The sequence below is a fragment of the Ooceraea biroi genome, chromosome 10 (assembly GCF_003672135.1).
Source record: "Ooceraea biroi isolate clonal line C1 chromosome 10, Obir_v5.4, whole genome shotgun sequence".
Taxonomy (NCBI): Eukaryota; Metazoa; Arthropoda; class Insecta; order Hymenoptera; family Formicidae; genus Ooceraea; species Ooceraea biroi.
This window is the reverse complement of record NC_039515.1, coordinates 7150285-7176044: the sequence shown is the minus strand read 5'-3', so window position 1 is coordinate 7176044 and position 25760 is coordinate 7150285. Positions and strand designations below refer to the sequence as shown.

Genomic DNA, 25760 nt, shown 5'->3' with positions numbered 1-25760 from the left:
CAGTTTCGAAAATTCTCTTTATTGCTTGTGCAGAATAAAAAATCCTTTTCCACAAATGAAGTATAGATAGAAAGAAAGTCCGCTCTACAGGACTTTATATTCAAAATGGAACAAAGTTAGAAAAGACAAATGCAAGTTTTTAACTTTTTGCCATTTTGAGTATAAAGTCCTGTAGAGCGGACTTTCTTTCTATCTATACTTCATTTGTGGAAAAGGATTTTTTATTCTGCACAAGCAATAAAGAGAATTTTCGAAACTGCAATTACCATCGCTATAGTGAAAAAATAGTTCACTAGCAACTCCAGCATCCCCTTAAGGGGGGAGCCTGCTTTAGAACGTTGAAAATAAGGTATAATTTTACGAATTGTTTTGGAGAAACTACAGCGGATCATTATAAAACTTTGATGCATTTATTAGTACATGTTTAAAGATAAAAAAATCATTTTTTGATTTGAATATATCGCCTGTAGAGGTCGTCCTGGAGGCATCTTGGTGCAGCCGGCATTGCAAATTGGTGAGCATTCTCCTGCCTCCAAATTTCATCCAAACTGAAAAATTGAAATATTTTCTCGTTATTTATGAATTCCCATCGTCGATGAACCTTTAATATTCATAAAAACATTAAGGTAAACAATTACTTTTGCATGAAAAAGTTCAACAACTTTGCCTAAAAATCGTACTTTTGTGTTCTAAGCTCCACCTTTTTGGCACTTTTCAACTTTTTTCTTCTCTCTTTGGTTCATCGACGATGGGAATTCATAAATAACGAGAAGATATTTCAATTTTTCAGTTTAGACGAAATTTGGAGGCAGGAGAATGCTCAGCAATTTGCAATGCCGGCGACGCGGCTGCACTAAGATTTCTGCAGGACGACCTCTACAAGCGATATATTCAAATCAAGAAATAATTTTTTTTATCTTTAAACATGTACTAATAAATGCATCAAAGTTTTATAATGATCCGCTGTATAGTTTCTCCAAAAACAATTCGTAAAATATACCTTATTTTCAGCGTTCTAAAGCAGGCTCCCCCCTTAAGACAAACGATCCCAAATGATTATTCGTGAACGAATCAAGATGTAATATTTTCCTTAATATATAATTATATCTTCGCATTTAAAACTTGTATTTACTGTTGCAATAATTTCATTGTATTCATTGCATATACGTGGAATGTAATTGTATATGTTGTGTTATATGTACATGCAATTATATATTTATACGTGAAATTTTATTTATGTAAAATTTTGGGACGCACAATTGGTGCGTATAAATAAATGATGAAGATTGTAAATTATTCGTATTTTATTTCTCGGCAATCAGAAATACGAGAAGGTTAAACGCATACCTGAATACCCTGAAATGCCTAAATGAAAAGGATGTTCCACGACAGAACTGAAAATGAAGGATTGTCGGATGAGAATTATGCCAAGTCATTGCTGATGACGTTAGCACGATATTTATCTTTCATATTGCACGTATATTACAATTCATTGTCCTTCTCGAACATGTATACATTATCTTAACTTAAACTCTAGATTATATTCATGTATATACATTATTCAAATTTCCGCCTTTTTCGTATTCTTGCTTCTTGCGCGGTTTTTTCGCAAAAAATCCGCGCAATTCACCTTAATAATATTAATAATATCCCTTGTCTCGTATCCTTAAATTACATATCTCTTTCTTGCTTAAATATGTCGAAATAGCGGCTTTGCGAGCTCTCTTTTCTACGGGTTGTATATAATTTGTATATACACACATGCATACACACGTAGGCTGTTCCATAATGTGGGTTTTCCAGCAACGACACAGTGCGACACAGTGTATCATTCTATCTTCTTTCAATACCAGCGAACAACAAAGACAGAATGATACGCTGTGTCGCACTGTGTCGTTGCTGGAAAACCACCATATCTAGTCAACGCTCGTATGGAGTTAGAACAAAACGAGTTGAATTAAAAAGTCCTATACGTATTTTTTCGCGATCTTTGCAACAATAAAAGGGGACAGTTCATAGTCTTCTTGTATTAAAGTCATCTTAAATATGACCTTAAGATATATTTGGTAGCCAATCAGATAGTATTATCTACAATACATGCTCCAGACTATCTCGTAAGAATAGATTATGAATTCTTATTAATTAAAATTTGCAAATCTTAATTAGGCGCGTCGAGACAGTAGGCGGGGCGAACGACTCTGGGCGCACGTGACCTGTTAAAGACAATTAGAGAAGGATACCAGTGACGTGTTGTCCCTCCCTTTGTCGCGGCTAAAGATCGGCTGCTGTTGCTGCCGCGTTTATTGCCTCGGCGCGCGAGACGCGCTTTGATTTTCTTGATCAGTTGACAATTCTTGTTACTGCGAAGGTCGCAAAGCGATACATAGGACCGTTTGGTTCAAACCGCGGAAGTAGAGCGAGTTAAAACCCACTCTACTTCCGTACGAGCGTTAGAGCTAGCTCAATAGGCTGGGAGACCTCGCGTGTATGTACGCACACATACACGCACGCATGCACACAAGAGAGAAAGAATGACACTGAAATATCAAAGCTGTCGAAATCGTAGAAAAGCTGTCCTGCTCGAGATATTTCACGTGCGAACAAGCGCATCAAATCGCGTTCTCGAACAATTGTGCGGCCGATACCAAATGCATGTATCCTTCTTTTTCTTGTTTTATTCCGACTTCGAAGACAAGAAGAAAAATATATTATAATCGCGATTAAGTTTAGAGATTAAGCGTCACGACAAGGCGCACAGGTGAATTTGTATTTTCTCCTTTGTTTTGCTTCTCCAAAAATAATTTTGCGAAAACCAAAGAGCGATGTAACATTGCGATTATCATCATCATGAGCGGACAGAACAGAGATAACTAGGTATAAGTAGTTATATAAGCATTAAAAGATTACAGGGCAGACTGGTGTGTGATTTAGGAGCAATGTTACGCCATCAGCAGCCAAGCGATGAATATCACTGCTAACCACAGAAATATCTTCGACAGGAACTGTTCCTCCTCGTATTGCGGCGTGCCTCTGGGAGCTGTAAGTTAATTTACTCACAATTATCATTTAGTATATCTACGTATTTCTCTTCTTCTTTGTAGAAATAATTCTCCAACGATTTCGATTATTATAAAAACATCACATTTTCTTATATTTATTAGTTAGTATGTTCATGTGTCTAGGGGAAAAAACGAACGAGGGAAATGTCTCCACTGATCCAATGCAAATCACTAAAATTCTAAATCAATACGTCGCGTACCTGCGCTTGGTCGTGTATCGCTGAAATTGAAAGTTGACGTGAAGAAAGCGAACGGAAAAGTGCCGATGCCGAATGACATGTAGGAGCCGTCGCCAAAGCCGAAACCAGAGAAGCCTACGTTGGCTTCTGGCTCTGATCTTTGACCGGCTGGGCGTGGTGGCACGTTATTCCTGAAACAAGATCGGTTCCGGTTGATTTCGAGATTCAATGCCGTTCACATTAACAGCATAATGTGACGCGTAGTGTTAAAGAGAGAACAGATCCGACACTTCACGAGATATCCTTCGTATCCTCGATAAGCGGATAACATAATTTAACATATTATATCACTTTAGTTATATTGGGTCGTCCGGAAAGTTCGTGCCGATTTTGAAGGAAAATTCAAAGGCAACATTTTTTTATGTCGATAAATATTTATTGACTTATGTATGCACCGTTTTGTTTCACAACCTTTGTCCATCTTTCACGCAACTGGAAGATTCCATTCTCCAGAACTTCTTAGGTTTCTCGGCGAAAAACTCCTCAAGGTGGTTTTTTATGTCGATCAAAGAGTTGAAGTTCTTGCCGCTAAGAGAATTTTGCAAAGACCTAAATAAGTGAAAGTCTGAAGGTGCAATGTCTGGTGAATACGGTGGGTGAGGTGGCACATCCCAGCCAAACTCCAACAATTTTTGTCGGGTAGTCAAAGAAACATGAGGTCTGGCATTGTCCTGATGGAACACGACGCCCTTCCTATTGGCTAATTCTGGACGTTTTTCCTGAATCGCTGTCTTTAATTCGTCCAGTTGCGAGCAGTACTTATCTGCATTTATCGTTTGGTTGTGTGGTAGGAGCTCATAATATAGGATTCCTTTCCAATCCCACCAGACACAGAGCATGACTTTTTTTGGATGAAGGCCGGCTTTCGGAGTGGTTAATGCTGGTTCATTTCGCTTACCCCAGGATCTTTTTCGTTCTACATTGTTGTAAATGATCCATTTTTCGTCACCCGTCACTAATTGCTTCAAAAATGGTACGTTTTCGTTGCGCTTGTACAGCGAGTCGCAGATGGAAATGCGATCCATTAAATTTTTTTCGGCCAAATTATGCGGAACCCATACATCATAGCGACTTACGTAACCAAGCTTCACTACATGATCGTGGACAGTGGTTTTCGATATTTTCAGTATCTCTGCTAATTCACGTGTCGTGTAGCGCGGGTTATTCTCACGATATTTATCTTTCATATTGCACGTATATTACAATTCATTGTCCTTCTCGAACATGTATACATTATCTTAACTTAAACTCTAGATTATATTCATGTATATACATTATTCAAATTTCCGCCTTTTTCGTATTCTTGCTTCTTGCGCGGTTTTTTCGCAAAAATCCGCGCAATTCACCTAATAATATTAATAATATCCCTTGTCTCGTATCCTTAAATTACATATCTCTTTCTTGCTTAAATATGTCGAAATAGCGGCTTTGCGAGCTCTCTTTTCTACGGGTTGTATATAATTTGTATATACACACATGCATACACACGTAGGCTGTTCCATAATGTGGGTTTTCCAGCAACGACACAGTGCGACACAGTGTATCATTCTATCTTCTTTCAATACCAGCGAACAACAAAGACAGAATGATACGCTGTGTCGCACTGTGTCGTTGCTGGAAAACCACCATATCTAGTCAACGCTCGTATGGAGTTAGAACAAAACGAGTTGAATTAAAAAGTCCTATACGTATTTTTTCGCGATCTTTGCAACAATAAAAGGGGACAGTTCATAGTCTTCTTGTATTAAAGTCATCTTAAATATGACCTTAAGATATATTTGGTAGCCAATCAGATAGTATTATCTACAATACATGCTCCAGACTATCTCGTAAGAATAGATTATGAATTCTTATTAATTAAATTTGCAAATCTTAATTAGGCGCGTCGAGACAGTAGGCGGGGCGAACGACTCTGGGCGCACGTGACCTGTTAAAGACAATTAGAGAAGGATACCAGTGACGTGTTGTCCCTCCCTTTGTCGCGGCTAAAGATCGGCTGCTGTTGCTGCCGCGTTTATTGCCTCGGCGCGCGAGACGCGCTTTGATTTTCTTGATCAGTTGACAATTCTTGTTACTGCGAAGGTCGCAAAGCGATACATAGGACCGTTTGGTTCAAACCGCGGAAGTAGAGCGAGTTAAAACCCACTCTACTTCCGTACGAGCGTTAGAGCTAGCTCAATAGGCTGGGAGACCTCGCGTGTATGTACGCACACATACACGCACGCATGCACACAAGAGAGAAAGAATGACACTGAAATATCAAAGCTGTCGAAATCGTAGAAAAGCTGTCCTGCTCGAGATATTTCACGTGCGAACAAGCGCATCAAATCGCGTTCTCGAACAATTGTGCGGCCGATACCAAATGCATGTATCCTTCTTTTTCTTGTTTTATTCCGACTTCGAAGACAAGAAGAAAAATATATTATAATCGCGATTAAGTTTAGAGATTAAGCGTCACGACAAGGCGCACAGGTGAATTTGTATTTTCTCCTTTGTTTTGCTTCTCCAAAAATAATTTTGCGAAAACCAAAGAGCGATGTAACATTGCGATTATCATCATCATGAGCGGACAGAACAGAGATAACTAGGTATAAGTAGTTATATAAGCATTAAAAGATTACAGGGCAGACTGGTGTGTGATTTAGGAGCAATGTTACGCCATCAGCAGCCAAGCGATGAATATCACTGCTAACCACAGAAATATCTTCGACAGGAACTGTTCCTCCTCGTATTGCGGCGTGCCTCTGGGAGCTGTAAGTTAATTTACTCACAATTATCATTTAGTATATCTACGTATTTCTCTTCTTCTTTGTAGAAATAATTCTCCAACGATTTCGATTATTATAAAAACATCACATTTTCTTATATTTATTAGTTAGTATGTTCATGTGTCTAGGGGAAAAAACGAACGAGGGAAATGTCTCCACTGATCCAATGCAAATCACTAAAATTCTAAATCAATACGTCGCGTACCTGCGCTTGGTCGTGTATCGCTGAAATTGAAAGTTGACGTGAAGAAAGCGAACGGAAAAGTGCCGATGCCGAATGACATGTAGGAGCCGTCGCCAAAGCCGAAACCAGAGAAGCCTACGTTGGCTTCTGGCTCTGATCTTTGACCGGCTGGGCGTGGTGGCACGTTATTCCTGAAACAAGATCGGTTCCGGTTGATTTCGAGATTCAATGCCGTTCACATTAACAGCATAATGTGACGCGTAGTGTTAAAGAGAGAACAGATCCGACACTTCACGAGATATCCTTCGTATCCTCGATAAGCGGATAACATAATTTAACATATTATATCACTTTAGTTATATTGGGTCGTCCGGAAAGTTCGTGCCGATTTTGAAGGAAAATTCAAAGGCAACATTTTTTTATGTCGATAAATATTTATTGACTTATGTATGCACCGTTTTGTTTCACAACCTTTGTCCATCTTTCACGCAACTGGAAGATTCCATTCTCCCAGAACTTCTTAGGTTTCTCGGCGAAAAACTCCTCAAGGTGGTTTTTTATGTCGATCAAAGAGTTGAAGTTCTTGCCGCTAAGAGAATTTTGCAAAGACCTAAATAAGTGAAAGTCTGAAGGTGCAATGTCTGGTGAATACGGTGGGTGAGGTGGCACATCCCAGCCAAACTCCAACAATTTTTGTCGGGTAGTCAAAGAAACATGAGGTCTGGCATTGTCCTGATGGAACACGACGCCCTTCCTATTGGCTAATTCTGGACGTTTTTCCTGAATCGCTGTCTTTAATTCGTCCAGTTGCGAGCAGTACTTATCTGCATTTATCGTTTGGTTGTGTGGTAGGAGCTCATAATATAGGATTCCTTTCCAATCCCACCAGACACAGAGCATGACTTTTTTTGGATGAAGGCCGGCTTTCGGAGTGGTTAATGCTGGTTCATTTCGCTTACCCCAGGATCTTTTTCGTTCTACATTGTTGTAAATGATCCATTTTTCGTCACCCGTCACTAATTGCTTCAAAAATGGTACGTTTTCGTTGCGCTTGTACAGCGAGTCGCAGATGGAAATGCGATCCATTAAATTTTTTTCGGCCAAATTATGCGGAACCCATACATCATAGCGACTTACGTAACCAAGCTTCACTACATGATCGTGGACAGTGGTTTTCGATATTTTCAGTATCTCTGCTAATTCACGTGTCGTGTAGCGCGGGTTATTCTCGATCAGTGTCTTGATTTGGTCATCGTCAGTAGTAGAGGGTCTGCCCGAGCGTTCTTGGTCTTTAAGGTTAAAATCACCAGCTCTAAACTTAGCGAACCACTTACGTACGGTTCTTTCAGCTAAAGCGCCTTCTCCGTAAACAGAACATATCGAATTTGTTGCTTGTGAGGCATTTTTGCCTTTCCGGCAATAGAAAAGCATCAAGTGTCTAAAATGTTCTTTGTTTTCTTCCATCTTCAAAAGAGTACAAAACTGACACGAATCAATTGATCTGAAACAACTTTTTTCCTAAAGATGCGTTGAAATGTCACCTTTAAGCATATGTATATAACTCGTATGTTTTCAATAACATTGATATATTCAGACATGTTCCAACGCCATCTATTAAAAATCGGCACGAACTTTCCGGACGACCCAATATTTTAAAATACATATTAATAATTATGAGGTAAAAAAATAATTAAGGTGAAGAAACTAAGATTAAGTGATCCTCGATAGACACGTGAGGCATATAAATTCATGTAAAAATGCATAACTCCAAGCTCTAAGCAACGCATAACGTAACGTGAAACTGAAATGGATCGAGCTTTCAGCCTGTCAGGAACGGTGAACGCGAGAGTCGCGTACCTCGGGTCCTCATGTTTCGTAGCACCGCGTCCATACAATGGAATGACTTTGTCTCTGCTTATGGCGGCCTTGCACACTGGGCAAACCTGCCTGGTAGGTCTGGTCTCCAGCCATTGATGCAGACACGGCCAACTGCGTACGTAGTATAATGCATGATTGTTATCATCGGATTCTCATGAGGAAATTTTCGGAAACTTTGTCATCAGTATGATCAGGCGAACATTTACCAGAACAGGTGGCCGCACATACTGACCACCGCGTCCTTCGCGGTGTCCAGACAGATATTGCACTCGAACATCCTGTCATCCTTCTCCTTCTCCTTCTCCTCCGCGGATCCCGACGGCTTGGACGGGCCCGCCTGTTCCCTTGTCCTGCTCATTCTTCCAATTTCCTGCGAAGCATCCACGTATCACGTAATGTTTTCACAAATGTTAACGCACTTGCAAACCAGACATGATCATTCAGCGCGCTCAGAAACCACTTGTGACAACTCTGAGCGAGATGTATAATCGGTAATTCTTGAATAATTCTTAAGGGGATGCTGGAGTTGCTAGTGAACTATTTTTTCACTATAGCGATGGTAATTGCAGTTTCGAAAATTCTCTTTATTGCTTGTGCAGAATAAAAAATCCTTTTCCACAAATGAAGTATAGATAGAAAGAAAGTCCGCTCTACAGGACTTTATATTCAAAATGGAACAAAGTTAGAAAAGACAAATGCAAGTTTTTAACTTTTTGCCATTTTGAGTATAAAGTCCTGTAGAGCGGACTTTCTTTCTATCTATACTTCATTTGTGAAAAAGGATAGATAGAATAAAAATTCTGCACAAGCAATAAAGAGAATTTTCGAAACTGCAATTACCATCGCTATAGTGAAAAAATAGTTCACTAGCAACTCCAGCTTCCCCTTAATATTGTAATTATTTTATATAAATTATTGTGTGCTCAATTGCATTATTCTAAATTTATAACTTGTGCGAACTTCGATCTAGACAACTCGAAATTGCTAACGAGTCGTAGCTAACGATGATTTCTCTGCGTATCATATGACATAACAGATTACATACTTATGTCCCGTTAAATTTGGCGGAAATAATTCTATTACATAAATTATCGCGCGCGCGCACACATGTTATATACGAGGTGCAAATGTCGACGAGCGTGTTGCGCGAGATCACCGTGCGACTCCTGCTAAACGAATTACAGAGTGCGTAGCGTCCCTGACGTACAAATGCGTGACGTACGAAAGAGATCACGTGCATCGGCGATAAGAAGCACGGGAGAAATGCCAAGAGTATTATTCACCGAAACGGGCAATATCGATTGATTTTAGCGATGATGTATCGATGCCGTGATGCTGTTATATAGGTACCCATACAGCACGAAAACATTTCAGAAATATTTCAGAAGTATTTCATCTGACAGATGAAAGCATCTCATAAACATTGCAAAATGTTTCTGCAACAGTTATGAGACAACTCCGGAATAGCAAAATGTCCGCGACACTTGCATTCAAAACCTTATAGAAAGGTTGCTGAAAGGTATAGATCAATCTGCAACCTTTCTGAAATATTGCCGAAAGATTATTAAAATAGCTGAAATCTTTTTGATACATTACTAAAGGTTAATTGAAATAATTTTGAAACTTTCCTATGATGTTGCACACAAATTACAAAGCTCCTATTAAAATCAATTGAAAATACTTCAGAAATTATATTTAAATTTATTATACGAGTATTCAGAAGATTGCAAATACTAAAAAGTTATAATAAAAATTATATATAAAATGTATTTATTATTTTTATTGTACGTTTTTATTTAATATTTGCAATCTAATTAATACAATAAATATGATTTCTGAAATATGCTTAATGAAAAAATACATAATATATATATAAGATGTATATAGATATGCATATATATCTATATATATAAGATATATAGATATACATATACATAGCTAAACCAAGTATCCACCAAGTTTCCCTTTAAAAAGCGTGAATTGTTGGCACATTGACAAAGAGCCATTCTTATATTATATATTTTCCTTTTTCTTCCTCCAAATAGTTGATTAAAAGGAAAGAATTATATAGATATATAATTCTCTGTTCAACCAACACTTATATTTGAAAGAAAAAAAGGATACGTGAAGATAATGCATTTTTTTGTCAACTGGTTAGCTTCACTAAAGCTCGAATACTTGGTCTAGGTATATATATATATATATATAATTTTACTTTTTACAATATTCACATTTTTTCAAATTTATTGCATGTGGTAGGTTTTAGAAACATTTCTGTTGCAACATTTCATATGACATATTGCGGAATCCTTTGAGAAATGTTGCATATGAAATGTGAAATCTTGAAATGATTTTAAAACCTTCCTGAAAGCTTTCTGTATTAATCGGTGCTGTATGGGTACATATTAAAAAAGTATGTACAAAAGTATCGACGCGCGTAACGAACATCAACGCGAAAAATTGACGAAATTATCACGAGTATTACCTTAGAATAGATAACAATTTGTTATTTGTGCGTTTTCGAGATAATATTTAAGCTCGAATCATCGATAATTCGATGTAATCGCGGAGGAGGGGACATCCATATCTATTAATCTGCGCGGGGTCTTGTGCGTGTACAGTACCGCGTTTTATCGAGAAAATTACATTCGAGTCGAGGCTCGCTGAATTTATTCATCGAAAATTATTTACTGTGATTAAATTGGTAATAACATTGTGCGATCTTTTATATAGTTTCTTGAAAAACATAGCAAGTTTTGATATTTAATATTATAATAAAATTAATTATAGCAGAATTTCTATTCTGCTATAATTAATTTTATTATATAATTCTCCGACATTGAATTAATTTAATTCGTGTATTCGTATGCTTTTAAAGCGATGATTTTTAATATTATACTTCTCTCACACGTGTACGTGCTCGCTGAGGAAAATAACTTCTCTCTCCCTCCCGTGCCTATTTTGCCTACTTTACCACGTCATTCTATTTGCATTTGCATTCATCAAAGACATACATACACATTGATGCATTATTATCGGTACTCAACTACTTTTCCTATTTTCTTTTAACATTTTCGTTATCTTAATTGTTGTTTCCTTTCTGCGTGTTGTTTATTATCCTTTCCGTTATTAACGGCAAACTGACCCGAAACCACCAATAAATCACTCTTCCTTTCTCTCTCACTACGTCATTCTGTTTGTTACTTACGGCAATTCTCACGATCGTACAACGAGGAACAGCAATTTATTAATTTCGCGTGCTAAATTTTTCTCTCGGTTTTTATTTATTACTGCTTTCTGCATTACTTGTCAGTTTAGAGATTCATAAAAAATTAAGTGTCTATACCCGTGTCAACACTTTTTTGCTCTCTTTCTCTCTCTCTCTTGCATCTTCATACGTCACTCTGTTTATCACGCATACGTACCTGTTGCCACACATTTACGCATCGTCTGTTTAATTGCATCTACGACATAACCTTTTATTATACAACTTTGCCTTCGTACCAGTTATTTCAACAATTTTCTGCATTCTGTCATGACTGACAGCCAACCCTCCCTACCTCCCTATCCTACACGTCATTCTTATTACCCACTCCCATATTCACACATCATCCGATTCTTAGCTCGAACGATCGAGCGACATAACCTCTCACCGTCTTCCGTCGTTTCTCGCACATCTACTCCAAAAATTTTGATATCGTTTTATCGCTATTTTATCTTTCTATCTCCCTCTCTCTTTCACTCTCGTAGAACTGCCCGAAAATTCGTAGAACTGCACTCACTTTCGCCAGGAAGAGGGCAGGCCTGGCCCGCTCGCGTACGATGCAGCCGCGATTCCTTGCCCGTCACGCGAAGCGGATGCACGAATCCGGTGCACAGTACCGGTAACAAGATCCGACGATCTCGCGAGCGGAGATGAACGGCCGGATGATCGGTCGGAGCAGAGCGCGCTGTTACACACGTACAGGACGCATCTCGCGAACAGGATGTCGGCCAAGAGACGGGAGACACGTAATGGGCCCGATCAGCACGTCACACGTCAATGCAAATCGCAGCCCCGCGTTCGCGACGGAATGACTTTATTCGCGACGCGACGATTTTCTGCACGCGCGAGAGGACACGGTCAATAATCGCGACTCCGATCGCAACGATCGATGACGGGCGAGAGTGCGAGACGTTTGATCAGCGTAGTCACTAGGCACGGGTAGAGAACCTCAAGTAAGAGTATGGACATCGTGGATTCGCACCTGATTGGTGGGATCGAAAATGGCGGATTTGAGGTTTATCAATTAAGGACTCTACTAAATAAAATACATCTTTGTTAGAAAAAGAAATTGCACCTAACATTAATTGTGAAAATAACAATATCTTTATAAAATAAATATTCCTGGTGGAAAAATTTATCATATTTTCTAAAACAATTGGAACGTTTCTCAGAATAAATCAGAAAATCTGAAAAAATTTGAAAAATCATTACTTTTTATTATGGTTTATAAATTTTCATACATAGAGATACTGAAAATTCTCATCCAGTCATTTCTGAAAAATATTGAGAAAATAATAATTTTTCAGAAATAACTGGATGAGAATTTTGAGAATATTTCAGCATCTCTAAGTATGAACATTTCTGTAAGATAGTAATAATTTTTGAGAATATTTCTGATTGTCTAAGTTATGAGGAATAAGAATCGTTCCAATTCTAAAAAAAATTCTGAGACATCCTGAAAAAATCTGATAAATTTTTCCACCAAGGATATCCATACTGCTCGTTTTTCTGCATTTGTTGGCAAAGTTGCCATGTAACATCTTCTTTTATCCTTATTTGTACAACATCGTACACAATACCCAGTCATTTCGCTTACTTTTCGTACACTAATATTTTTAATCCTAAAGTAAGGAAGGTTATATTGTATACTCCTTATAGATAGTGACCATACGAGCGCCATTTTCGATTCACGATGTCCATACTCTTACTTGAGGTTTTCTAGGCACGGGGAGTTGGTGGAGAAACAGGCAGCGCTTTTATTGACATAGGTGGAGAGGATAAAGAGTGAAGTTAGCCGCGTTAGATGGCGCGAGCAGTATCTTCGAATTGGTTGAATTTGTTCGATCTTGCTGGCGCATTTTATTGAGAACGAGAAGATGTGATACGACGATTTCTCGGGGTGACAAAGCATTGTAGGGAAAGAGATCTTCATTGGGGAAACGAGCGGCGAGAGAGGATGAGAGAAAAGAGAATGAAATAATACATAGAATATGAAACACATTACGGATGAACCCTAGTAGCACAGTACATTGGCACAATATTGGGAAATAATATAAATCTAATATTCAATATTGGGTGTGAATTGAATTTCAACATTGGTCCCATATTGTAAGGTGGACGCCTTCTCTTATTTAGCCAATGTCGAAGCAGCAATATTGGTCCAATAATGTGAAACCATTAGACCACCAATATTGCGTTATAATATTTATGGAATGTTATTAATATATTGGATCAATGATTTTATTCCAGCATTGGATTAATATTATAAATTGAATGCTTTCTCATAGCTAATATTGCATAATTGGTCATTGTATCCCAGGCAGCACACTCTCTAAATTTCGTATAGTGGAATCTCACTCTTTTGGAATGAGATATCACCTCAAGCAATAATGATTTCAAAAGAAAAGAAGAAGAAAAGAGTACCGGATCGGTTTTCCGGATGGTTATTTATAAGGTGATAACGCAAATGTTTCTTGCGAGAACTTCACGCCTGACCTGGCCATTTATCGGTCGCTTGGTGAATCAGAGGCGGGAACCTCTCTCTCACACACACACACACACACACTTATGTTGATTTTTGTCTCTTGTTCCATAATCGAGTACATTGAAACGTATATGTAAAAATAATTAATACTCGCAAATTAAGTAGAAATTACTATTTTTTTCTATATTAATTATATAATTTCGAATCAATTTAATAAAACACATTTTTCGTTTCTGTGAAAACGTGAAATATACGTTTTTAAAATTTAGGTCTAAAAACGGTTTCTATTTAAACCAGGCGAGAAGTTCTCGCAAGAAACATTTGCGTTATCACCTTATAAATAACCATTCGGAAAACCGATCCAGTACTCTTTTCTTCTTCTTTTCTTTTGAAATCATTATTTCTTAAATGGTACTTTATGTTTCTTATAGACATTATATATGATATTGATGTCATCGTGGGTGTAAGATATTGGTATTTCATTTGCATGCATTTTATAACCCATATTGATATTATCATGGGTGTATCGATATTGGCAGCACATTTATGTTTATTTTGTAACCAATATTGGTGTCATCGTGGATGTGCAATATTGGTATTACAGTTACATTTACTTTATCACCAATATTGATATTTGCATGGGTGTATCGATATTGGCAGCACATTTATGTTTATTTCGTAACCAATATTGATGTCATCATGGATGTGCAATATTGGTATTACAGTTACATTTACTTTATCACCAATATTGGTATTTGCATGGGTGTATCAATATTGGCAGCACATTTATGTTTATTTCGTAACCAATATTGATGTCATCATGGATGTGCAATATTGGTATTACAGTTACATTTACTTTATCACCAATATTGGTATTTGCATGGGTGTATCAATATTGGCAGCACATTTATGTTTATTTTGTAACCAATATTGGTGTCATCGTGGATGTACAATATTGGTATTACAGTTACATTTACTTTATCACCAATATTGGTATTTGCATGGGTGTATCAATATTGGCAGCACATTTATGTTTATTTTGTAACCAATATTGGTGTCATCGTGGATGTGCAATATTGGCATTACAGTTACATTTACTTTATCACCAATATTGGTATTTGCATGGGTGTATCGATATTGGCAGCACATTTATGTTTATTTTGTAACCAATATTGGTGTCATCGTGGATGTGCAATATTGGTATTACAGTTACATTTACTTTATCACCAATATTGGTATTTGCATGGGTGTATCGATATTGGCAGCACATTTATGTTTATTTCGTAACCAATATTGGTGTCATCGTGGATGTGCAATATTGGTATTACAGTTACATTTACTTTATCACCAATATTGGTATTTGCATGGGTGTATCGATATTGGCAGCACATTTATGTTTATTTTGTAACCAATATTGGTGTCATCGTGGATGTGCAATATTGGTATTACAGTTACATTTACTTTATCACCAAAATTGGTATTTGCATGGGTGTATCAATATTGGCAGCACATTTATGTTTATTTCGTAACCAATATTGGTGTCATCGTGGATGTGAAATATTGGTATTACAGTTACATTTACTTTATCACCAATATTGGTATTTGCATGGGTGTATCGATATTGGCAGCACATTTATGTTTATTTTGTAACCAATATTGGTGTCATCGTGGATGTGCAATATTGGTATTACAGTTACATTTACTTTATCACCAATATTGGTATTTGCATGGGTGTATCAATATTGGCAGCACATTTATGTTTATTTTGTAACCAATATTGGTGTCATCGTGGATGTGCAATATTGGTATTACAGTTACATTTACTTTATCACCAATATTGGTATTTGCATGGGTGTATCAATATTGGCAGCACATTTATGTTTATTTTGTAACCAATATTGGTGTCATCGTGGATGTGCAATATTGGTATTACAGTTACATTTACTTTATCACCAATATTGGTATTTGCATGGGTGTATCAATATTGGCAGCACATTTATGTTTATTTTGTAACCAATATTGGTGTCATCGTGGATGTGAAATATTGGTATTACAGTTACATTTACTTTATCACCAATATTAGTATTTGCATGGGTGTATCGATATTGGCAGCACATTTATGTTTATTTCGTAACCAATATTGATGTCATCATGGATGTGCAATATTGGTATTACAGTTACATTTACTTTATCACCAATATTGGTATTTGCATGGGTGTATCAATATTGGCAGCACATTTATGTTTATTTTGTAACCAATATTGGTGTCATCGTGGATGTGAAATATTGGTATTACAGTTACATTTACTTTATCACCAATATTAGTATTTGCATGGGTGTATCGATATTGGCAGCACATTTATGTTTATTTCGTAACCAATATTGATGTCATCATGGATGTGCAATATTGGTATTACAGTTACATTTACTTTATCACCAATATTGGTATTTGCATGGGTGTATCAATATTGGCAGCACATTTATGTTTATTTTGTAACCAATATTGGTGTCATCGTGGATGTGCAATATTGGTATTACAGTTACATTTACTTTATCACCAATATTGGTATTTGCATGGGTGTATCAATATTGGCAGCACATTTATGTTTATTTCGTAACCAATATTGGTGTCAGCGTGGGAACAACAATATTGGCAATGTACCTGCATTTTATCAGTAATCAATATTATCATTGCATTGGCCAATAATGGCCAAGATATAACCAATATTGCCCAATATAACCAATATATAACCAATGAATTGCCAATGTATTGTGTTACTAGGGAAAGAATGAGAATTAGTCATTGCAATAAATATCGTAATCGCGATTACGGAAAATTAAGAAATATATTTTAACAAGATCCTACAAATTACAGTGTTATGTACATTGTTATCTCTTCACATTTTCTTTCGCATTCGATATCGATCTAACATTTCCATGGAACCCTAGAAAATGGCTGCGGAGACGTTGGTACCACTCGATACCACCGGTATCGAGATTCGAGAATTGAAATCTCTGCAACTTCACTCAGCAGGATGAAAACGAGCGACTTGGGATCGCCGCTAAGGGCATCCTCCAGGATTCCCAGCGTCACCTCCTCCAGATTGAAGCTGAGTGCGATCGGACGCGTTCGCAAAATTGGCTGCGAACGGAACGTCGCTTCGGCGCTTCTTCAGCAACGGCACGCTCTTCGAATTATTCACGACGATGTCGATGTGACGCCGAAACCGCTGACCCACCCGGACTTCAGCGTCATCGACGAGAACCAGATGACCGCTTTGGAAACTATTGGCCCGTTCCAAACGGGGAGCGGCTCCCAATTAATCGCGTCCGCGTCGAGGATCAGCGGCCTCAGGTCCAGCTCGTCCATTCTGCTGAGAGCCTCCCCGGTGCCGTCCGACGATCTGCTGATGGAAAGTCTGCTATCGACCCAGGTGTGCGAGCCTTTGCAAGTCGAGGAGGAAGAAGACGTCGCACCATCGTCGTTCTTTCTGCCCACGTAAGCATTAATATTAGACACATCGATAATGTATATAAATTAATTAAAAATATTAGAAATTGTTTTTATAAATTTGAGAACAGATTTATATGTTGCCTTCAAGATAAACAGAATAGGAAAAGAATATGAAAATTAAGACTTATAAAATTATATTATAATAGAAATATTTATTAACTTTTTTCTATTACAATATTAAATGTTCTTCGCCAATGTTTAATATGAACAATGAAAGATTATTCGACCATTGATTGGCAAGCTCACTTTATTTATTAATGTGACGTTTCGACCAAGGTTTCTGGTCCTTATCAAACCATGTGTAGATTACATTAATAGTTTCGTCAACAATATTTGAAATATGGACGCATTGTGGGCGCAAAAGTCGTTAATTTCAAACTGAAAACCAAACCACATATTCAATGAACTATTATAATATCTATAAACATTAAAATCCTGTACTTACAATTGCACGTCACTAATTAAAAACACAGTAAATCAATTCATTTTTAAAACACTAAGTCGATTTGTAGAGTTCACAGCAACTAAACTTCATGGGACAACGGCTCACGTAATAATGATATCGCGTGGAGGAAAACATATTTTCAAGCTCGTCTAATGATCGAATCGCAAACACCAGGAAGGCTGTCAGTGTCCTTTTGTAGATTAACCGGTCTATCCTGCTTTTTAATAAAGTACATCTCGGCTATGTCTCTTCTTCTGTTGAATACATCGCGATGTAAAACGTCAGGATCAGACCAATCAAACTCATGATTAAAAGTCAACCGATGTTTGCTGACCACCGACTGATCACTGACAACCTTCCTGACATCAGCCCTATGTTCCTTTAATCTTGTTTCAACATGTCTTTTGGTTTGTCCGACATAGCTCGCATCACATTGTAAACAATTTATCCTGTAAACTATTGGGTCGTCCGGAAAGTTCGTGCCGATTTTGAAGGAAAATTCAAAGGCAACATTTTTTTATGTCGATAAATATTTATTGACTTATGTATGCACCTTTTGTTTCACAACCTTTGTCCATCTTTCACGCAACTGGAAGATTCCATTCTCCCAGAACTTCTTAGGTTTCTCGGCGAAAAACTCCTCAAGGTGGTTTTTTATGTCGATCAAAGAGTTGAAGTTCTTGCCGCTAAGAGAATTTTGTAAAGACCTAAATAAGTGAAAGTCTGAAGGTGCAATGTCTGGTGAATACGGTGGGTGAGGTGGCACATCCCAGCCAAACTCCAACAATTTTTGTCGGGTAGTCAAAGAAACATGAGGTCTGGCATTGTCCTGATGGAACACGACGCCCTTCCTATCAGCTAATTCTGGACGTTTTTCCTGAATCGCTGTCTTTAATTCGTCCAGTTGCGAGCAGTACTTATCTGCATTTATCGTTTGGTTGTGTGGTAGGAGCTCATAATATAGGATTCCTTTCCAATCCCACCAGACACAGAGCATGACTTTTTTTGGATGAAGGCCGGCTTTCGGAGTGGTTAATGCTGGTTCATTTCGCTTACCCCAGGATCTTTTTCGTTCTACATTGTTGTAAATGATCCATTTTTCGTCACCCGTCACTAATTGCTTCAAAAATGGTACGTTTTCGTTGCGCTTGTACGGCGAGTCGCAGATGGAAATGCGATCCGTTAAATTTTTTTCGGCCAAATTATGCGGAACCCATACATCATAGCGACTTACGTAACCAAGCTTCACTACATGATCGTGGACAGTGGTTTTCGATATTTTCAGTATCTCTGCTAATTCACGTGTCGTGTAGCGCGGGTTATTCTCGATCAGTGTCTTGATTTGGTCATCGTCAGTAGTAGAGGGTCTGCCCGAGCGTTCTTGGTCTTTAAGGTTAAAATCACCAGCTCTAAACTTAGCGAACCACTTACGTACGGTTCTTTCAGCTAAAGCGCCTTCTCCGTAAACAGAACATATCGAATTTGTTGCTTGTGAGGCATTTTTGCCTTTCCGGTAATAGAAAAGCATCAAGTGTCTAAAATGTTCTTTGTTTTCTTCCATCTTGAAAAGAGTACAAAACTGACACGAATCAATTGATCTGAAACAACTTTTTTCCTAAAGATGCGTTGAAATGTCACCTTTAAGCATATGTATATAACTCGTATGTTTTCAATAACATCGATATATTCAGACATGTTCCAACGCCATCTATTAAAAATCGGCACGAACTTTCCGGACGACCCAATATTTATTGACTTATGTATGCACCGTTTTGTTTCACAACCTTTGTCCATCTTTCACGCAACTGGAAGATTCCATTCTCCCAGAACTTCTTAGGTTTCTCGGCGAAAAACTCCTCAAGGTGGTTTTTTATGTCGATCAAAGAGTTGAAGTTCTTGCCGCTAAGAGAATTTTGTAAAGACCTAAATAAGTGAAAGTCTGAAGGTGCAATGTCTGGTGAATACGGTGGGTGAGGTGGCACATCCCAGCCAAACTCCAACAATTTTTGTCGGGTAGTCAAAGAAACATGAGGTCTGGCATTGTCCTGATGGAACACGACGCCCTTCCTATCAGCTAATTCTGGACGTTTTTCCTGAATCGCTGTCTTTAATTCGTCCAGTTGCGAGCAGTACTTATCTGCATTTATCGTTTGGTTGTGTGGTAGGAGCTCATAATATAGGATTCCTTTCCAATCCCACCAGACACAGAGCATGACTTTTTTTGGATGAAGGCCGGCTTTCGGAGTGGTTAATGCTGGTTCATTTCGCTTACCCCAGGATCTTTTTCGTTCTACATTGTTGTAAATGATCCATTTTTCGTCACCCGTCACTAATTGCTTCAAAAATGGTACGTTTTCGTTGCGCTTGTACGGCGAGTCGTAGATGGAAATGCGATCCGTTAAATTTTTTTCGGCCAAATTATGCGGAACCCATACATCATAGCGACTTACGTAACCAAGCTTCACTACATGATCGTGGACAGTGGTTTTCGATATTTTCAGTATCTCTGCTAATTCACGTGTCGTGTAGCGCGGGTTATTCTCGATCAGTGTCTTGATTTGGTCATCGTCAGTAGTAGAGGGTCTGCCCGAGCGTTCTTGGTCTTTAAGGTTAAAATCACCAGCTCTAAACTTAGCGAACCACTTACGTACGGTTCTTTCAGCTAAAGCGCCTTCTCCGTAAACAGAACATATCGAATTTGTTGCTTGTGAGGCATTTTTGCCTTTCCGGTAATAGAAAAGCATCAAGTGTCTAAAATGTTCTTTGTTTTCTTCCATCTTGAAAAGAGTACAAAACTGACACGAATCAATTGATCTGAAACAACTTTTTTCCTAAAGATGCGTTGAAATGTCACCTTTAAGCATATGTATATAACTCGTATGTTTTCAATAACATTGATATATTCAGACATGTTCCAACGCCATCTATTAAAAATCGGCACGAACTTTCCGGACGACCCAATATAAATGCAAAGAATAGATTAGAAAGATCTAATAATCATCTTATTTGCTTACGCAGTGACGACTCGGCAGTGTTTGCCGCTCGTCCGGAAAGCGTGACGATTACATTGAAGGAGACACAGACGTTCTTCATCTTCGAGATGCCGCAGATGACCGAGGATCTGCGAACGCCCGAGGGAGAAGCGATCCAACAGGAGAACGAAAATTACGAGTGTGTGACGGTAGGACCCGGCTCGAATCGCAAGTTGCTGGATGCCGAGGCGCAGACGATACGCATACTGACGAAATCGCGTGGCACGTACTTGGGTCTGAGACCCCGTCGGAATCAAGGAATGTTGGCGAGCGACTGGGTGATCCACGATATTTACGCGGCGCCCGAACTGATGACAGAGGAGAATGGACGTCTGATCGTGCACTCGAGAGAGTCGATGCGCCGGATGCGAGAGGCACGGGTAAGAATTCTTGTTATTTTTTTCGGGAAACTTCCGCTTTTACACCGTTAAAAATTGTGCGTCCATATGTTAAAATTTTCTTGTGTTGCCATGTTTTGATTACTACTTCAATGTAAAATTAACATACAACTGATATGTTATTATTTTTATAACAATTTTATATGTTACATTAATGTTAACTTCATAGCTTAACATTTTGTGTACGTCTCTTAGAAATGGAATATTATTTGAAATGCTTTTAACACAATAATTTTAAACAATCAACATGTTACAAAGTCAGTTTAACATTCTAAAAGAAGTTAAAGTAAATCTTCAAATAATCATGAACTTTGACATATAAAATAATCAAATTTACTAAACTTAAATGTTTCTATCAAAAATAATTTAAGTTGAAATAATTACTATCATGTGTTAATATAACATAAAAAGTAAATGTTCATATTGTACGAACGAAAATGTTCTATCAACTTTTCTGATGAGTTATTGTAACTTCTCTTCCATGTAGTTTTCAATTACTTTGTATGTTATTTTTACATCACACTTAAAGTTACAATAACAAAAATAAATGTAAAGTATTGTGTTAATTACTTAACATTTCTAGTTTGTCAAGAAGTAACATATGACGAATGAGTTACTTTAACTTAAAATTTAGAGTGGACTTTCTGGGACATGCCAAAAATGTTAAAATTAACATTTTATCTTTTACTGTGTAGAGAGGGATTGTTTAGTGTGTCGAAAACGTGCAACTTGAGACATCGCGATAATTTAACCCTCGATTCTAAATTATCTATAATTAAATAAATATAAAAATCCATAACATATACATTTATTTAATAGCTACGTGTGCATGTTTTTGTAAAAATCAAATAATTATTGTCACTTCTTTTTAATATTGATTCTATGATACCCGAAGAATCTATAAATGAAGCATAAAAATAAGATACGCCTTGTATAATGTTTAAATCAAATTTTTAAAATCTTGAGAAATTATAATATTTGTTAACAAAGTAGGAAATGATGCGTGACTGATGTATGATTAATTTTTTTGGAAAAAATGTAGAACAATCTCTATGAATCAGAATTGAATTTTCCTCTTGAAACATCCAATACTAAATACTCATGTCGATGACTCCATGATGATGACAGGAGCTTCGCTACAAGCTTCCCTTGCCGGAGACATCCGATCCGAGCATCGAGGAACAACTGTCTCGCATCTGCCAGGAGACTCGCTTCCGGCACGCCGCGCGCGTGATGGAGCGTATCATCGCGAATAACGTGTTCGCGACAGCGCAGAAGCGCTTCGCCGGGCTGATCAGGCGTGATCCATGTGACCTGGACCTGAAGTTCGACTACCGACTGGACCTCTTGTGGACGCACACGTGCGAAATGGCGCGCGACCGTCCCGTAGCCGCGTTCCGCTGGAGTCCGGCCAACGCGGCCATCCTCGCCGTCGCTTACGGCGCCCAAACCGGGTCCGACAGAGCGAAGGGGCTACTGCTGATCTGGTGCGCGAAGAACCCAAGCCAGCCCGCTCGCGATTATACCTTCGACAGTCCGTTATCGGACATCGATTGGAGCAGGGAACGGCCGAATCTCCTGGCAATCGGTTTTTATGACGGAAGCATAAAAGTCATCAACGTCAGTGCTAAAGAACTGAATGTCATCCGGCAGAGTCGTAGGGAGACGTCGCCGGCCTGCTCGCCTCACTGGCAGGTACGAGTGTCAATGTGTCATCGTATTACATGGTTTTCCATCATTGTTTTCCTATTTTTATCGTCGATCATGAAAGATTAATTATCTTTGTAATACTTTGACTTTCCATCGTATTAAAATATTGATATACTTTGCATTCATCTCAGGTGCAGTGGTGGAGCGGCGACGAGCAGTTCGACTTCCAGGAACAGATCTATACCAGTGATCAAGACGGTCGGGTGTACTGCTACCGTTTCAGCGAGGATTTCCTCGCGTCGGAGATCATGCGCTTGTACAGGGTGGAGGGTAAACCCGGCGGAGTCACCAGAACTGATCATTGTATGGCGCACGACGTGCTCATCAGCCGCCAACCGGGTGCACTCGTTCTCCGACGGCATCCTGCCGTCAGTAACGTCTATTTCGTCGGCTCCGATGAGGGTTGCATCTATCGATGTTCCACCAACTACCTGGACCAGCACACGGACAGTTTCCTGGCGCATGACGGTCCGATATACTCCATGGAGTTCTCGCCCTTCTGCCAGAAGCTGTTTTTGACTTGCGGCGCCGATTGGTGCGTGAGGATCTGGGTAGACGGCCTCACCGAGCCGCTGATAATGCTGTCCACTGAGATGGCCTGTGTGCGAAGTGTCTGCTGGAGCCCTACGTGTTCCACTATAATCGCCAGCATCGTTAACGATCAGATTTGCATCTGGGACATCCGCAGGAAGACCCACGTCTCGGCCTCCGTAACGATCCCGACGAAGGGAGCGAGATTGGTCGCGGCTGACATCACGGCGAATGGGAATCAGTTGGTAGCTGCTGATGTCGAGGGTACTGTTTACGTCTACAATCTGGAAGGCATGTCGTTCCCACCTTACGATCAAACTAAGGTGTTGATCGAGTCCATTCACAAGGCGCTGGTGACCAAGCCGAAATTGCTGAAGAAGCTGAAGAAGCTTGGCCCGCCATTCTAATCATTCGACGCGGCGATGGGGTAAGTGTTAGACAAGTATACAGGGTGTTTCCTCTAACTGTAGCACTTAGAACATCTCTGCTTCCTTTGATGATATGAAAAAAGTCAAAGGACGAAAATTGTTCGATTCAAAGAGACTAGTACTCTGGTAAGAAAATTATTTTTTTAATGTGACCTTTCACAAGACATCAAGGTCATGAACATTTTTTTAAATGAGATGGTATATTTTTCTTAACGAAATGATGTAGCTTGTAAAAAAAACAAATTCAACCATACAGAATACGTTGACCTTCAAATGACTTTGAACCACAAAAATCACGGTTAGGAAAAGAAACTCTATTTATTGTATGTATAACTACAAAGATATACCTTTTTTACAGATGTTCGAAATGGTCACCGTTTACTTCCATACACTTTCGATGAATAAACGATTGTTTTACGTTTTTGAGAGATTCCGGAGTAATTGCGGTGCACGCACGCTGAATTCTTTCTCGCATATCTCCAGGTGTTGTCGGAATATCGCGATAAACTTCATTTGCACGGAACATACTCAACGAACCATTTCCTGATCGCTGGATCGGACGCGGTGGAAGAATTTCTTGGCCGGCTCGATCACCAGATCTTACGCCTCTTGATTTTTTTCTTTGGGGACACCTAAAAAATGAAGTTTATCGCGATATTCCGACAACACCTGAAGATATGCGAGAAAGAATTCAGCGTGCGTGCACCGCAATTACTCCGGAATCTCTCAAAAACGTAAAACAATCGTTTATTCATCGAATTCGAAAGTGTATGGAAGTAAACGGTGATCATTTCGAACATCTGTAAAAAAGGTATATCTTTGTAGTTATACATACAATAGAGTTTCTTTTCCTAACCGTGATTTTTGTGGTTCAAAGTCATTTGAAGGTCAACGTATTCTGTATGGTTGAATTTGTTTTTTTACAAGCTACATCATTTCGTTCAGGAAAATATACCATCTCATTTAAAAAAATGTTCACGACCTTGATATCTTGTGAAAGGTCACATTAAAAAAAATAATTTTCTTACCGGAGTACTAGTCTCTTTGAATCGAACAATTTTCGTCCTTTGACTTTTTTCATATCATCAAAGGAAGCAGAGATATTCTAAGTGCTACAGTTAGAGGAAACACCCTGTATATTACGGACTCTTAAAAACATAAAGAGATAATTAAACGAGTTAAAAATATTTTAAATAAAATTACAAAAGTAATCTTCTCAAAAATAATTATAAAATTACACTGCCCACGTAAACCTTGCCGGATTTACATAAGATTTCTTTATCGACCGCGGAACTCCACGATCATCCCCAGCACGTGGGGACCCCTCTCGGTCTCTCGATCGCGGTGCAGTGAGCCCTCGTGGGCACACGACGAGAAGGAAAGAGACGGACCAAGAGAGAGAGAAAGATAAACGCGCGAACGCTTGGACTTGCCGCGGGCTCTCCGCCGGCGGGGTCCGCTCGCTCGCGGAGGCCGGGACCGGGCCCGGGGCCTTCCGGTGCGCGCGAGAGGAGAGAGGGGCCCACCTCACCCTGCCCTGTTCACCGCGTTGCCCGCTGCTCGCGGGCACGAACCGCGGCTACCGCCGTCAGCGGGCAGTCTCTTATTACGCCCGCGCTCAACTCTACGCGAATTCTAACTACTCCTTAGACCGGTCGATGATATCGCGCGAGTCAGGATATCGACGCCCCGTAGACGTCACGTCAAGGTCTTTTCGGGACGTCCGCAGAGAGAAAGATTCCGAGTTTCCCTGCTGACTATCTTGTTCGCGAGAGTTGACAATGTGGACGAGCACGCGAGTACCGGGACTCGGAAAATCAAGAC

General features: G+C 39.0%; 4 protein-coding genes across 5 annotated transcripts in view; 2 read left to right on the top strand and 2 right to left on the bottom strand.

The window, feature by feature from the left end:
• Window positions 1-1289: 1289 nt before the first annotated feature.
• Window positions 1290-3473, bottom strand: LOC113562818 (E3 ubiquitin-protein ligase RNF185-like; the record flags this gene model as incomplete). Its single annotated transcript, XM_026973316.1, has 2 exons — window positions 1290-3037; window positions 3260-3473. Coding segments are annotated over 2 exons (312 nt in total), but the record flags the coding sequence as incomplete, so codon positions are not given.
• A 1516-nt stretch (window positions 3474-4989) lies between these two features.
• Window positions 4990-12320, bottom strand: LOC105287038 (E3 ubiquitin-protein ligase RNF185). Of its 2 annotated transcripts, none has more exons than XM_011352424.3 (5): window positions 11911-12320; window positions 8335-8498; window positions 8108-8239; window positions 6272-6441; window positions 4990-6049 (listed from the first exon to the last, which is right to left on the bottom strand). In XM_011352424.3, the coding sequence occupies exons 2-5, from the start codon at window positions 8484-8486 to the stop codon at window positions 5952-5954; spliced, it is 552 nt and encodes a 183-aa protein (XP_011350726.2). In that variant the 5' UTR covers window positions 8487-8498; window positions 11911-12320; the 3' UTR covers window positions 4990-5951. The 2 variants fall into 2 exon arrangements, with proteins under 2 accessions (XP_011350726.2, XP_011350725.2); XM_011352423.3 differs by lacking the exon at window positions 11911-12320 and adding an exon at window positions 11554-11904.
• A 2180-nt stretch (window positions 12321-14500) lies between these two features.
• Window positions 14501-25760, top strand: part of LOC105287039 (WD repeat-containing protein 78) — a 36070-nt gene continuing 24810 nt past the window's right edge. The window contains exons 1-4 of the mRNA XM_026973195.1: window positions 14501-17377; window positions 20856-21249; window positions 22396-22962; window positions 23109-23935. Of these exons, the coding sequence (XP_026828996.1) occupies window positions 16914-17377; window positions 20856-21249; window positions 22396-22962; window positions 23109-23915 (2232 nt within the window). The 5' untranslated portion in view covers window positions 14501-16913 and the 3' untranslated portion in view covers window positions 23916-23935. The remainder of the gene's footprint in view (window positions 17378-20855; window positions 21250-22395; window positions 22963-23108; window positions 23936-25760) is intronic.
• LOC113562817 (DNA-directed RNA polymerase subunit beta''-like) lies at window positions 14578-16557 on the top strand. The gene is made up of 8 exons (XM_026973315.1): window positions 14578-14629; window positions 14725-14871; window positions 15088-15234; window positions 15330-15476; window positions 15572-15718; window positions 15814-15960; window positions 16056-16202; window positions 16298-16557. Exons 1-8 carry the CDS (start codon window positions 14578-14580, stop codon window positions 16555-16557), a joined length of 1194 nt encoding a protein of 397 aa, XP_026829116.1.

What these genes read in the sequence shown, in the direction of transcription:
- LOC105287038 (XM_011352423.3), bottom strand. Translation starts at nt 11,592, where the DNA reads ATGCAATTAAACAGACGATGCGTAAATGTGTGGCAACAG. An exon ending in ATGTGCGGCCACCTGTTCTG is followed by an intron (nt 8,240 to 8,334) that starts GTAAATGTTCGC and finishes CTACGTACGCAG; the next exon opens with TTGGCCGTGTCTGCATCAAT. An exon ending in CGATACACGACCAAGCGCAG is followed by an intron (nt 6,050 to 6,271) that starts GTACGCGACGTA and finishes ATTAACTTACAG; the next exon opens with CTCCCAGAGGCACGCCGCAA.
- LOC113562817 (XM_026973315.1), top strand. Translation starts at nt 14,578, where the DNA reads ATGGATGTGCAATATTGGTATTACAGTTACATTTACTTTATCACCAAT. An exon ending in TTACTTTATCACCAATATTG is followed by an intron (nt 14,872 to 15,087) that starts GTATTTGCATGG and finishes TTGGTATTACAG; the next exon opens with TTACATTTACTTTATCACCA. An exon ending in TTACTTTATCACCAATATTG is followed by an intron (nt 15,235 to 15,329) that starts GTATTTGCATGG and finishes TTGGTATTACAG; the next exon opens with TTACATTTACTTTATCACCA.